This window comes from Suricata suricatta, chromosome 15, assembly GCF_006229205.1.
Source record: "Suricata suricatta isolate VVHF042 chromosome 15, meerkat_22Aug2017_6uvM2_HiC, whole genome shotgun sequence".
NCBI lineage: Eukaryota > Metazoa > Chordata > Mammalia > Carnivora > Herpestidae > Suricata > Suricata suricatta.
The window spans coordinates 36,583,160-36,597,352 of record NC_043714.1 but is presented as its reverse complement, the minus strand read 5'-3'; the positions used below and the strand labels follow the sequence as shown (position 1 = coordinate 36,597,352).

Genomic DNA, 14,193 nt, shown 5'->3' with positions numbered 1-14,193 from the left:
AAAGCAACCAATGTATTTTTTGGGGGAGCCTGGCTTTAGGTTGTTGACCACGTTTACTGATTCGGGGAGTGGTTGTTTAGATGACTTACAAAAATCGCCTTAAAAATGTTCTGTGTTCTTAATTAAAAGACGTGCATTAACTGACATGGCTCTCCCGAGGAAGAGTGTAGTGGTCAGCGATGTGGTCTTTCTTATTGTTTTGAATATATGTTAGGTTTTTTTTAAAGTGTATTTATTTTTAGTAATCTCTACACCCAGCATGGGGCTCGAACTCACAGCCCCGAGATCAAGAGTCACATGCTATTCCAGCTGAGCCAGCCAAGCGCCCCTATTTTAAGTTTTAAAAGTATGTTTTCTAATGGTGACACAGGACGGTGTTTTTGTCCTGGAGAAAACTTACACAGTACATACTCCGTACATATTCTTTTTTTTCGCCTTCACCTGCATAAGTACATTCATCATGTTATTGATTGTCTATTTTTGTTATACAATTTGGAGGTTGGAGACCTTGGCTCTTTAAGCTTGCTCTTTCTTTCTTTCTTTCTTTTATTAAAGGGAAAGTTATTTTGGTCTAAGTAACTATACAGAACTACGTATCCAGGTTTCCCTGAACTGCCAGATGGGGTTACTGATTTGCTTGCTTCCACGGATTAACGCATCAGAGGAGGAGACTGATTCCTTGAGAAAACGCTGGACTCCTCTCTGATGCACACGCATTCAGTTAGGCCCGTTCTGCAGTCAGACTTCTAGGTGAGAATCTCCAGGGATCTGGGTTTTGTTGACGTGGATCAATTTAAAGTGGCAATTACTGTAGTCAGAGAACAGCTTAAAAAGCTTTTTTTACACGTAGAAAAGATACATAATCACACAGCATATGGAAGTTCAATGTTCTGAGCAGTGGTTTAGGGACTTGCAGTATGCCAATATTAAGACCCAGTTTTCAATGTGGATATCATCCAGTTTTCTTAAAGTGTATTGCATTTTTGTCATAGGATTTTCTATTTCACAAGTGATTCACCGTGCATATTGATGAAAGTTGGGTCTCCCACTGTGAAAATGTTTTCTTTCTAACGCAGGTATAGTATTAAAAAAAAATCAGCGACACGTAGCATTGAGTAGCTTTAAAGAAATAGTCTCTTTGGAAATGAACATCTACAGATTCAGGATGCTGGATTCCAGAAAGGCCCTTATAGCAGGACTTAATTGATTATCACTCTCACGCCTGCTATAAAGCTTTCTGTCATAAGAATGTTTGAGCTTGGTGCTTAACTGTACTGAAATCCATTACACAGAACCTCATTACGAGTGACATCTAACTAAGATGAACAAAAAGATTGGCCTCATAAATAGGGTGCGGTATACTATTAGTGACAGAACAGAGTAATCATTATGAATTGTAGTCTTTTTACAAGTTGTCTCTGACAATGATGGATTTTTGAGGGGTTCGCTAGATGAAGCCGTGCTTCTTGGGTGCAGTATTTAGGGGCCGTAGACATTCTTATTGGTTGACGCTGTTTACCAAAGATGATTTATTTTTAGTCTGTGTAGGGTATGTGCACGTAGGTGGGTGTACTTTGAAACAGGTTGCGTGTGCTCTTGGGAAGAGGTGTAGGAAGAGTGAGTAGGTAGGAATCACAGTCACTGCCTCTGTTTTCAGATGGGTTTTTGAGATTTCTTTGAGGCAGTAAGGAGAGGAAAAAATCAACCTGACAAGGACTAAAAGAGTATGGAAAGTCTAGAACAAGCAAAGGGCGTGTTGAAGACTGCGAGGGGATGGCAAGAGTTAAAGGGGACGCTCCTGTCTGTCATATGCACTGAGCTTGCTGGCTGGGCAGACGCTCCTGGGTAGAATTGTTTCTGTGTTTATAGTGGATTGACCATACTATGGAAAGGTGAAGCCTGAGGAATCGGTCTCATCCTGTGCCCTGTTGTTAAAACAAATACACAGAGACCCAGGAAAGATTTGCAAGTGTTAAATTGAGGAAGCGTTTTAGAAGCGAGCAGTATTTCCCTTCTGCCTGGCATTTTGTGTGTTTGGAAAAGGCACGCAAGGCAGGCAGGCGTCTGTTTCTCCTGTGAGGCAAGGAGGTTTTACAAAGGACTAAGGAGGGACCGCTGAGAGGAAAATAGCCAGCTTTAGATAAAGCACTGTAACAAAGGCTTGTAGTTTTATATATCATGGTGTCCATTAAAGCTTATGGGGAAGAGTCCATTGAACCTGGCTGGGTATGTGTTATTCATGGGAAGGATAAACATTTAAGGGTGTGCAAAAAAATCAGAAATCAGGAGGATGTGATTGTTCGGCTTTTGAAAAGGCTTTACAGTGAAGATTTTGTTTTCATCTCCCATGGATCTCTATGCAAGGTAGAGGAGAGTAAGCTGAAAATGTTTGGAGCATATCAAGGCAGGGATCCCAGGGGGTTAAAAGCACTCTAGTAAAATAAAAGTGGTCTGCTTCTGCTTCTAAAAAGTGTTCTGTTTTACACATACTACTGAGAAGTCGACAAAGGGAATGATTCGGATACTTTGTTCAGTAGGATAAACTGGCACGAAATACAAAGTCTTAAAAAAGATGTTTTTATACTGTTTTGGGTTTCCAGTTCAATAAACAAGCTTTGAGGTTGGTGCCTACGTTGGTTTTTTTAATAGAGTTTCCAATTATGGCTGTTAACATGAGAAGATGGAAGGGAAGCGTTCCATTGTGAGCAGTGGTAGGGGCCAGTCTACTTTCCATTCTTTTGGCAAAATAAGGGTTAACTTGTAACGGGATGGGGGTGGTGATGAATGAATTATTCAGCATTTAGCTTATCATTCTGCATTTTACTTTCTGTTCTTTGGTGCTCTGGAACTTGCCCAGAGAGGTAGAGTGGGTAAGGGGAGGTAGGGGTTGCGATACTTTGCCCACACATCCCTGTCATTGTTCTGCCTGAGGAGACAGGGCTGGGTTCAAGGCCACATGTGCTCCTGTCATCATCCACATTTCTGCTCCAAGTGCAATCCGGAGTGTCAGCTCTCCATCTGTCTCTGCCTGGCAGGCGCACGCGCCCAGCACCCTGCCTCGGGCTATGCCGCCCCTTCTGACGGCCCTCCTCTCTCTGCCGGCGCTCATTCCAGAACAGGAGGCATGAGCCCCGATCTCGCTTGGTTTTAGGAGAGAGTCACTTTCCGTGTGGACGCTGGATTCAACAAGGATGCCTGGTGAGTTAGCCCTGCTCTGCTTTCTTTCTCTGATTTTGAAATGCAGAAAGCTTACTTTTTATTATGCATGGAAAATACCTTCAGCCCCACGCTGCACTGTGATTTACATGGGCGGGCAGAGGCAGGGGCGGGGGGGGGGGGGGGGGGGGGGGGGGGGGGGGGGGGGGGGGGGGGGGGGGGGGGGGGGGGGGGGGGGGGGGGTGACAGAGGTGAGGTGAGAAGTGGAAGGTTTGGGCATAAAGAGAGCCATGAGATCTAGATACAGGGGCACAGGGTGTGGAGGCTTTGCTTTCAGAATTTTGGAGGTGTGTTTTAAAGGCTGAGGGGAAAGTACAGCCACATTTAGCCCAAGTAAGAAGTATTATTTCTGTTATGGATTTTGTGACTGTCATCTGTACCTTGTATCCTGGAAATTTCATCACTGGAGAGAGTTTTCAGATTATGGCAGATTCCTGGGATAAGGTCTCTTTAAAAAGCTGTTTATGTCAGAGAAAGTGAAGGGAGCTTTGGAACTACTAATGATTTCAGTCTTGCCCTAAATCACAGTCCTTAGATGTCATAAGGCAAATAATTGGAATCGATTAATTAAAAATAAAAAGTCTGCTGGATTACTGAAGCTGTTGTGGTCCTGGAAATTTAGTGTATGTCAATTTCCTCTGAAGCATGTTATCTTTGGAACCTAGAGTGTCTGTGATGGTGGCCAGTGAAGTCCCTGCTTATGGAGAAAGAAGGCTGGGGATGGGGGGCGGGGGCGGGGGCGGGGGGGGGGGAGCCTGATGGAGAATGGGTTGCTTCTTGCTATTCTCAAGAACCGTCTGATTTACCCTGGACCTACTTTGAGCAGCCTGTCCCCAGCTAAAAGAGACAGGGCAGATAGAGATCCTCCAGCTGGCTGATTTGTGCAGATTATTTGGGTAGGACAGGCAGAAGAGACTGCTTGGTCACAGAGTTTGTACACCTCACAGATGGTGTTTTGAAACATTATCTGCCAGTTTTCTGCAACCGCAGTTGTGTGTAGGTATTGCCAGTTGTTTGAAGAATGTTTTTCCCTTTAGGATGTGTCTCGTAGTCCTCATCATTATTGATATATGTGCAGAAAGGATGCATTTGTGACAGAACTGCACTTTTTTATCAGTTCAGCAGACAAGGAGTGTATGTAGCTGAAATATGGGGAAAATCAGTTTACGGAAAGACAATGACTGAGGTCTTTGAAAGGTCATTTTAACTCTTTAAGCTCTCATCTTGATTTATATGCACCACACAACTAAAAATGTAGTGTCCATTGGTATGTGACAGGGAATCTGTGTGCAAAAGTGCGTGTGTGTGTGTGTGTGTGTGTGTGTGTATGTTTTCTTCTGCCAGAATATTGTAGCACAGTGTCATCTGATTTTTATGGCATACCTTGAATCTTCTTTGTTTGTACGCTCTTATTAATAACTACATATTGAATGATCTGACTTACCAGCATTTTGAAGAGTCTATATTTTGTTTTGGTTAAAACCTGTTAGTAGCCCAAAGCCATTTGTAAGTGCTAATAGGTGAGAGAGATTAGTTAGGACCCTTGCTACCCCTGACTGCTTATGTGTTTACATGATTTTAAAGTCCTCTTCAAAGCTCCCTTATTGAAAATACATTGAACTATAAAGTTTTAGGATCACCAATAAGTTTGTTTCAGTGTCAGGTCGTTAGTATCTGACTGGTTCTAAAGCAGTAGCCTCAAGTGTGGCGGTGTTTCGCACTCTCATCAACTGTGTTAGGAAACCTTGTACTTGGATGCAGAGAATATATTAACAGCTGTGACTGTGAGCATGTGCCAGAATGGCGATACTTGAGCAGATCTGACACTTGGCTATTTTTGACACCCATCTGCACTTTTTAAACTCTCCTAACGGATGGACTGCCTCTTAGTATGTTTTAGCATATTTTAGTCCATACATATGTACTTATATTAATGAACAATTTTAACCATCTGGGACAGATTTTATATTTTTAAATAAGACATTATGTGTAGTAGATTAAAAGGATGTGTTTTGGGTAATCTGATATTGTCACTGTTTTGCATTTTTCTTTTTTGTTTGACCAAGTATTTATATATGTCAACAACAACAACTTCTCCTCCTCCTCCTCATTATTATTATTATCATCATTATCATTATCATTATTTTGGTGGGTGATTATCAGACCTGGCTCCTGGTTGTGTCAAACTTGATGTAACAATTCTCAGATCCGGGACCTTTTTTCATAAAAATGGGGATCCCTGGAAACAAATGTGCCCAGACTGAACTTATTCAAACACATACCAATCAGTGGGGGTGGGTAGGTAAAAAAACAAAAAAGTCTCCGTTTAGAATTTCTAGAACTATTTTGGTTAAAAAAACATGCTTTAGCTGTTGATAGCATACTGTTAACAAAATGAGCTATAAAAAGTTAAAGGAGACCACGCATGCTTTAAAGAAATAGATTAAACTATTTTTATGATTGAACTTAATATAAGGCAATATCATGTCACTGCCTGTCACTTCGTCATAACTAGATCCTTGTGTTTAAGAAAAGGAAAATGTTTTCTTGTGGGATGGCTGGGAGACCGTGGACGTCATACTGTTTCGGGAGGAGATGACTCTGAGTTTTCTGGAACATTTATATTTTTATCAATCTTTGTATAATATTATCAAAGAACATATGTGGACCTACAAAATGCTTTCAGGCCTGTGTCCTTAAAAGGACAATAAGTAAGCACAGTCAGTGTAGCCCAGAAATAGTGCTGTTCTTTCAGAAGATGGCTAGTATTAGGTCAGACCACCCTTTCTCAATGGTCCTGCTCTCCAGATGTGCCTGGAACTTTTTTTTTAAGTTCAAGTTTCAAAAAAAAAAAAAAAAAAAAAAAAGGTTTGTTTTCAAAATCTGGTTTTACTTAAGACATCTCCATCCTGGAGTGCATTTCATAAATTGCCCACATATTTTTCTTAGCAGAGAACTTAACTGGCTGTAATTTTTAACACATGGCCACATCATGTGATATTTTCAAAACACTTACACATAGCTTTAAGAAGGTCCCTGCAGAAATGATCCATCTTCTCACAGCCGGCCCATTTTTTAACAGCATATCTGCATTTTCCATTTAGTAGAGCTATATATTATTAGCTTACATTTTTGGGTAGTAAAACAGTGCATTGCTGATTGTAAAACATGGACTTTATTATCTGCTGAAAATTGATTTGGCATTTATAGCCACTGTGTACTAGACTGTTTTTCTGTTTTTAACATCAGTGCTTGCAAGCGATGATTTGTGTAAAAAACAGAAATGAAATTGCCATGGACAGACAACTGTGAGTGTCCCTGGTAACTGAACATTTGGATAATGCACCTGGCTATTTTCTTTTAAATAGATTAATCTAGAAATGCTCTTATGCAAGAACGAAAAAACAACAACAGTCCATCCACGGTCACTCGATTCTGCCTTGCAGGTTGGTTTTCTGTTGTGTTGGGCTAACTCTCTGCTCTATCAAACAGGCCTCCTGTCGGCTATTAAAAGAAAATGATATAAGCTGCAAATACTCAATTACAAACGTAGAGTGTGCAGACGTGCCTTCTTGTAGCAGGCCCTTAGAAGCCCCAGCTTCTCTTAAGCTCGGGCACCACTTCCTTTTTCTTGTTCACTTATTTTCTGCTAATATTTTTGAGTCCCTGACCTTTTCATTCTGTGTCTTTTAAACAATACTTGGAAACTTTTGCAAGGTATCTTTCTGTGTAGTCAATGGTCTGTTGAAAAAGAGAAGTGTTTAATTTGGCGGGTGTTGGTGGTGGTCATTTCTGATGGTTTCACGAGACAGCCAGTTTATTGTTATTCCTTAGAGTAAACATTCCGCTTGGTGGGCATTATGTAGTTTAGAAATGTTTATTAACCATCTCATCACTACACTGACCTCTGATGTTTGCAAAGAAGATGCTGTAATTATAATATTCTGAACAGCCTTCTGAATCATCAGAGGAACAAATACCTTTCAGAGCTGGAAAGTTGAACTTACAAATGCTTGTGGTTTACAGATGTTCAGACTGGCTCAGAGATGGTGAAGCAACTTGCTCAGGTGGGTTATTAAAGAAAGAAGACTCTCCAGTCCACCCACTTTACCATGCTGCTTCTGAATCTCATATATGGGTTGAAGCACGCTGCCATCCCAGGGTCACACTTAACTTGGTTGTCTTTCATCCTCCACCCTGGATTGCACTGTATGCTTCCTCCCTTCCTATACCGGGACTATAGAGTGATGCGCGAGACGTTTCTCTAACCGTAGTCACTTGACCTGTGGCCAAAGAATGCCATCAGATTTGTCTTCTAATTGTTTGGAAATGAGAGAACCTCACTGTGGTTAATCACTAGAGTGCTAAGCAGATTGAATAATGCAAGGCTATGGCAACGGAAAGATTACTGACCTAAGGAAATTTGGGTGGTAGAGATCGGTAGGTGGCTGAAAATGTGCCAAGGACCAGATGACTAGGATTTGGTCCCTTCATGCCCTCAAGGAGTTTTGAATTCTAGAGCTGCAGGTAGAGAAGGAGATAGTGATTAGGATGTAGAGTAATGAGAAGACAGGAGACAGGTAAAGGAACCCAGAGGTGAGGGAATACCTGAGTGCATTAGAAGTCAAGGCCATCGGTGGAGGGTGGGCCCTGGGCCATTTAGTGCTTATTAGAAAGCCTCTGCCTGTCTTACTTTGCCTCGGATTGGATCTTCGTTAACGTAACTTAACATTTTTTAGTTTGTTGTTCTTGTATACCGAGGACAGAACATTCATTTTTGTTTATTAAATTTTAATTTCTGTGTGTGAGAGTGGGTATAGTATTTCTCGAAAGCAGTTTCTTTGTGTACAGTTGCAGTTCCTTGGTGGCTAACTGTATCTAGTGGAATAAGTCGTTCACTTAAATGACTCATAACTTGAGAACAATAGGATTTCACACCTGACCAAGAAGCAGGTTTATCTGGCTGGCTTTCTCAAACAGCTGTTTGCATTAATTAATATTAATGTAAATGTACTTTCTGAGAATGTCTAGCTTAATTATGTTTTTCAACCCATAGAGTTCCAATCAAAGGAATCAGGAAATCCTCTTACTCTCAAAGGGAATATATAACTGCCATCTCTGAACAGAATAAATCTCTGATAGTATAGTAAGAGCAGCCTATTATTGAAAGCTGGTACATGCCAGGCCGCGGGCTAGGCACCCTATATACTGCTCACTACCCTTGTGCTGTAAGTGGTGTCTGTGGCCACGTGATCTGTTTGAAACCTGAAGATCAGGTAAATTCAGCCCATTGCCCAAGGACACATAGATCTAGTTAAATGGCAGAGGAAGGAGTCTCTGGTTTGTCGAATTTCGGATTCCTTCCTTCTTTCCTTTTTGAGCAGGGGTGAGGATGCTGTGGCTGGGAGAGGGTATTTAGTAATGGAAGCTGAATCACAACATTTAAAGGGGAATGTTTGAATTTGAAGTAGAGTTGTTCTCTTTGCTGAAAACTAAGAAGGGAAAAGCATTAGCCTTCATCATCAAGAATGATCTTGGCTCAAACAGGATAGGCGGGCTGGTAGTTCTCTGTGTGGTCCGGCTGCTTTTGAAAGAGATTAATAGGCATCAGGGGGCTAAAGTCATTATTTTGAAAAGTCTAATAGAAATAATAGATTTATTCCTTGTCAAAGTGTACAGGCTAACTAAAACAGCACCTTCCAGGCGTTGGGAAAGCAGCGAGCCTGGGTCTCGTTTGTTGATCAGAAGCCCAGATAGATGACTTCCCAGTGTCTCAGGTTAGAAGAAAACTGGAGAGCGGATGATATGTTCAGCATATTGGCAGACCCAAAGTGTGACTTGGGGACCCATGATTCTGGCCCAGGAAGGCTCTAGGAATGCAGATACAGTGATCCTAGAAGATGAGGACACAGTAGGAAAGCAGATACCTTGTTTTCTGCATGCCCATCCTGCTCTAAAAAGAAGCAGTTGATTTTTAAAATTGTGGAATGCTTTCTCTAGAAGCCTTCATTTCTGTTTTCCACATTTCTTTTTTAAAGGCTGCGTGATAAGTGTACTCACTTTATTAGAGGGATTCTTTTAATTCTGTGTGGTTTATTAACATCATATCGTGTACTTGCTGCTCATGCAAGAATATAATTTTGAAAGTACTAACGAGAACATGATACTTGTAAAGAGTTTGGCCTTAAGAGCTATGTAATTAGATGGGCAGAAATGCTTTTTAGGAAGAAGGGGTATTAGAGGGTATCTTTATCATGTGTTTACAGCTTTAACAAGAGTCTTAAAGAGTTTGACAAAATAAACAGACCATCCTTAATAATCTGGGGTGATTTTGATGGCGTGCTTAGTTATTTGGAAGTTTGAGAAAGACGATTGCTGTGCTTCTGAGCACATCATTACTTTACACTTGAACTTTGCATGATTTAACTTCACTGCCTTCCGCAGGACTTGTCTGCTTTAATGGCTGTCGGGTTATTGGGAGGAAAATGCATAATAAAATTTGAGGGTTCTGTGGTAACAATTTATACATTCTTGCATTTGAAATGCTTACCATGTGTCCTTAGAAGGAAATGAGTGGAATGAGGAAGGGCCTGGATTCTGACACTTTCTGTGGGAGATGGGCATTGTTTCCTCTTTATTATGGTTGTATCTGAACCTGTGCACTCAGCACTTATGGGAACACTTCATTTGAAAGGCCTGTTAACATTTATTTTCTTCCTTTCTGCTCTGGCATTCGTTGTCTTTGTACAGCCTAGGAAACTATTAAAGGGCTGGAACTGAAAATTTGTGTTCTTAGAAAGCATGCCATTTTCTTCTAGTCTTCCCAGAACAGTCCTGATCAGTGGTTTATAAAATATAGTCATCGAAACCAGAGGCAGAACCCACTTCTTAATTACCCAGGCATACTCGTCCACACCAGTGTTTGCTTGCTGAGGATGAAGTGGCCAAAAAAAAGAAAGAAAGAGAGACAGAAAAAGAAAAAAAAAATCGTCAAATGTACACATAATCAGGCTTTTAACACTTCTTCTATTTTGTACAACTTAGGGGTTTCTCTGAAGAACTTTGCTGAAAGGAAGAGTTAACCTGTCCTTACTATTTAACTGTTTGCTACTGAAAGGAGTGTCTATCTGTTTGTTCTTCATCTTTATTTACATTTTACTCACCTTGTAGGAGTAAAGCCGTGGACCATATCAGTGTGATGTTAAATACCTTTCATCAAAACCTCCTGGAGTATTGAGCCATTTTGCAGTGTTTGCCAGAGAGCAGAAGAGTATCTCTTTAAGCCGCAGAGTTGCTTCTGTTTACTGGTTTAGGGTTTTGTACTCCGGGGCAATCACTTTGGATGGCCATGGTCTTCATACTCAGCTATAGTCTCGCTCAGTTTGTGCTGAACATGTTTTATCTTTTGCTTTACAACTTGGATTTATATTATGCACAATTCATAGGTGGTGTTTTATCAGGCCATCTTTTTGGAGAGCACAGGGTCTAGAGAATGCCAATTCCTGGGTGTGAATCAAGGTGCCTCCACTTAATCGTGTGACCAGGAAGAAGTCAGTTTTCCATCTGCCCGAGCTGCCCGTTCTTTGTCTTAGAGACAATTATTCTGCCTTGCTGACTTTTACTTCACAGGACAGTGATGATAATGATTGGAAACGTGCTGTGTGCCCCTAAAAAGCAGAGTTTACATGTGAGCTGCAATATTAAAGGCAGACAGTGGTGCTCTCTGGACTTAAAAGGGGGGATAGTGTTTGGGCCACACGAAAGGCCTCTACACTGTGGTGCTTGAGGAGTTTTTTTGTCTACATTTGATGACATTTTTCTGAATTCTGTCTACACCTGACGGGGTTTTCTCTCATCTCTTTCTGTCATCCGCCCACCTCTTTTCAGTGAATGTGCCCACCCTTGTTACCCATTCCAGTCATTTGCTAACTTGGAAAGATAAGCAAACTTAGGATAGTGAGTAAAATAAGAAATACACGGCTTAAGAAAAGCCCATCTTGGCTTTTTTCAGTTACTGTGGCTTCAATTCAGGTGATTCAGAGGCTTTCTCCTCCCCTTCCCCCCTCGCTGATTTTCCTGGTCCTTGGTAGGGGATGTTGCTAGAGAGATGAATTCTAACCTTTAATGTCTCCCAAGACACGTACACTTCTTTGTTGTTTAACATAGACATCTTAAACATCATCAACTCTTCTTGATAAAGCTGCCATTTACATTAAGATCTTGATTTCTTAGTTCTAATAATTCCATTCCAGACTACCTGTGAGCGAGCGTGGCATATAGTAGACAATCAGCAAATGTTTGCTTAATGAGTCCGTGAAGGGATGGGGGTGGACTGGGATTCACTGAGAGCTCGAAGCAAATAATGCACAAAGCATGTTAATATGAGGGGGAATAAATAAGTGAATCTTACACAATTTTCGGTAAATGATGTTTAAGAATCAAAGCATCTGCTTTCAGCATGAGGGAAACATAATACATTTATCCTTTGGCTATATAACTTTATTGATGGCTAGCTGTATAGTAGTTAAAATTGCATGCATTATAAATTTGTTTATCATGATTATATGAGTATATTACAGTGTATAATACTTAAACCTTTTTTGGCATAATATTGAAATTAGAAACAAAGTCCAGGACTCTGGACAGTTGTACACAATATTTTGGGAAATTAGCTGTCCCTTTACCTGAGTGCTTGCATGTAGTTTGGGAGGATGGGTGTAAGGTTTCAGTCTTGCAGCAGACATATTGAGCAAGATTCTAGCAAAAGACAAATATTAATTAAATATTTTCATCGTTTCAGTTACACAGGAAATTCAGCCAAGCAGTTTCTTTAACCAATAATCTTAGATGAATAGTATTGTGATAGGCCGATAAAATTTATCCTCAAAACTCCAGAGAGACTGCTAAGATAATCTGTTCAGTGCATTATATATATATATGTGTATGTATATGTATATATATATATATATATATGTATATAAAGTGTTCTCGTGAAAAACATGGAATTTCTTGCATTAATGCAGCTTCCTTTCTTGAAATATATTTGCCCTCTTCTATTTGTTTCAACATTTACATTGAATCCTTTGAAAGGAACAGGGCAGGACTTTAGAGTTTCAGGGACTGTCGTTGAAAGAATAATCTTGCTAATTTGACAGATATTCAGTATTTCTCTTAATTTGTGCCTTTTAAAAAATTCATGGGTCAGTTTAGCTTATCAACTGGGTGGCTTTGTTTTTATAGGATATTGCTGATATTCAGCATAGATACCAGACTTTCTAAGGGTAAAGGAGCATTTTGGAAACATGGTACAGAATGAGGTAGGGTTCCCAGACCAGTAGCCATCAGCATCACCAGGGAACTTAATGGAAAGGCACGCTCTTTACCCCACACCAAAGCTATGATTCAGAGACTCTGGGGGGTGACCCTCCAGTTGTGTTTGAACAAGTTCTCAGAGGATTCTGAAATGCATTCACGTTTGAGAAACACTGTTGTAAATTACAATTTTTGCCTGCTGTATTGTAGAGAAAATACCTTTTTGTGATCATAAATAAACTAGTGGAGACCCTAAATAAATGGAAATCAAGACAATTTATTTGTTTTAAGTGATGTATTTAAAAGATAATACTCAAGAAATTACAAATAACGTATTTATTCAGATCCTTACTTTCTAATGGCATATTCAGATTCTCACACATCACAGCTAGATTGATGGAAAGCCTTAAAAGAGGGTGCATTTCACCTGATTCTGGGGTATTATTTGTTCTGATAGGTACCTTTAAACAAGTGAGTCAATTTTGGTACACTCAGGTACCACTTATTATGCCCTTGCCTCATTTTGAGGCCACTTTGTGATTATTCACAATTTTGTGAGCTTTGCTGATTGAGCCTCTGTAGAGATTATTTAGGTAGATTTCAATTTCACCCTAATATCAGGCAGTCCTGAAAGTTTAGACATATGAAAGTCTTCTTTTTTCTCTCTCTCTTTCTGTGTAGAATGTAAATAAGAGTTCAGCATAATTAAAAAATGTTTCATCAGTAGCACCTGGAGAAGATTTATTTCTTATGTCTCCTGTATCTTCTCTTGTTCTCTTTTGTGCTTGGTGTGCCTTCAGTAAGCGTCGTCTGACACGCTTTGTGGCCTTTGCCTCCTGTGATAAAATAGATTGAAATGATTCCTGGCACCATCTGGTGAAGAGGGGCAGCCCTGGAGGACTGTGCTTTGCGAGAAAGTGACTGAATGCTAAGAAATGTGGAAGTCTAGGGACACAAGCAAAGGATTTTTTTTTTTTAAAGAGCATGAACATTAATACATCTTCTTGAGGTTTGATGGGACATGTACTGCCTACTGCCCCATCTGGTGCTTATGATAGCATGGCATATTAGCATGCTGCAAGTTCATAATGTATTCAGGGGGAGGAAGCATCCCTTGCATACCAATTGAGGCATCCTCTCTTTCAGAACTGCTTTTGAATTTCAATGATGTTTATATCTTCCAAGCCGTGACTGAACTGAGCATTTCCGCTCTGAGGAATAACATGAGTGAATGTGTGTGTGTGTGTGTGTGTGTGTGTGTGTGTGTGTGTGTGTGTGTATTCTCTCCTGTTCCTGCATTAATGTATCTTCCTCCTTTCTTTCTTGATGAAACTAAGTAGTTTTTAATCTTATGTTGGTATGTGATTTTTTTTAAGATTCTGTTTTGAAACCACATGTCTTTCCCCCCTTTTATGGCACTTAGGGTATATTGCCTCGTGGGATTATTTGTGTCGTCATCCCCATATAGATTGAACACTTTTAGAGGGTCAGGCCTGTATCTAATTATGTATGTGTCTCCATGGCACTGGGAGTTCAGTCATCCATTTAACAAATATTTATTTCCTGAGCTTCCACTGTGGGTGTGACACGGTGTTTAGGTGTTGAGGAATCACTGGTGAGTGAGACCGGGGAGTCCCTCCTCTCAGGGCATTTGTATCTTAGTTG

General features: G+C 40.4%; 1 protein-coding gene across 4 annotated transcripts in view; it reads left to right on the top strand.

Annotated features, from left to right (window-relative positions):
* Positions 1-14,193, top strand: part of RUNX1T1 (RUNX1 partner transcriptional co-repressor 1) — a 138,447-nt gene that overhangs the window by 36,640 nt on the left and 87,614 nt on the right. Inside the window, exon 1 of one of the 4 annotated variants that reach the window (XM_029923753.1) lies at positions 3,137-3,198. The exons of the other annotated variants lie outside the window; for them this stretch is intronic. Coding sequence (XP_029779613.1) covers positions 3,192-3,198 — 7 coding nt within the window. The 5' untranslated portion in view covers positions 3,137-3,191. Of the gene's footprint in view, positions 1-3,136; positions 3,199-14,193 lie in introns of those variants that run through there. 4 annotated transcript variants of the gene reach the window in all.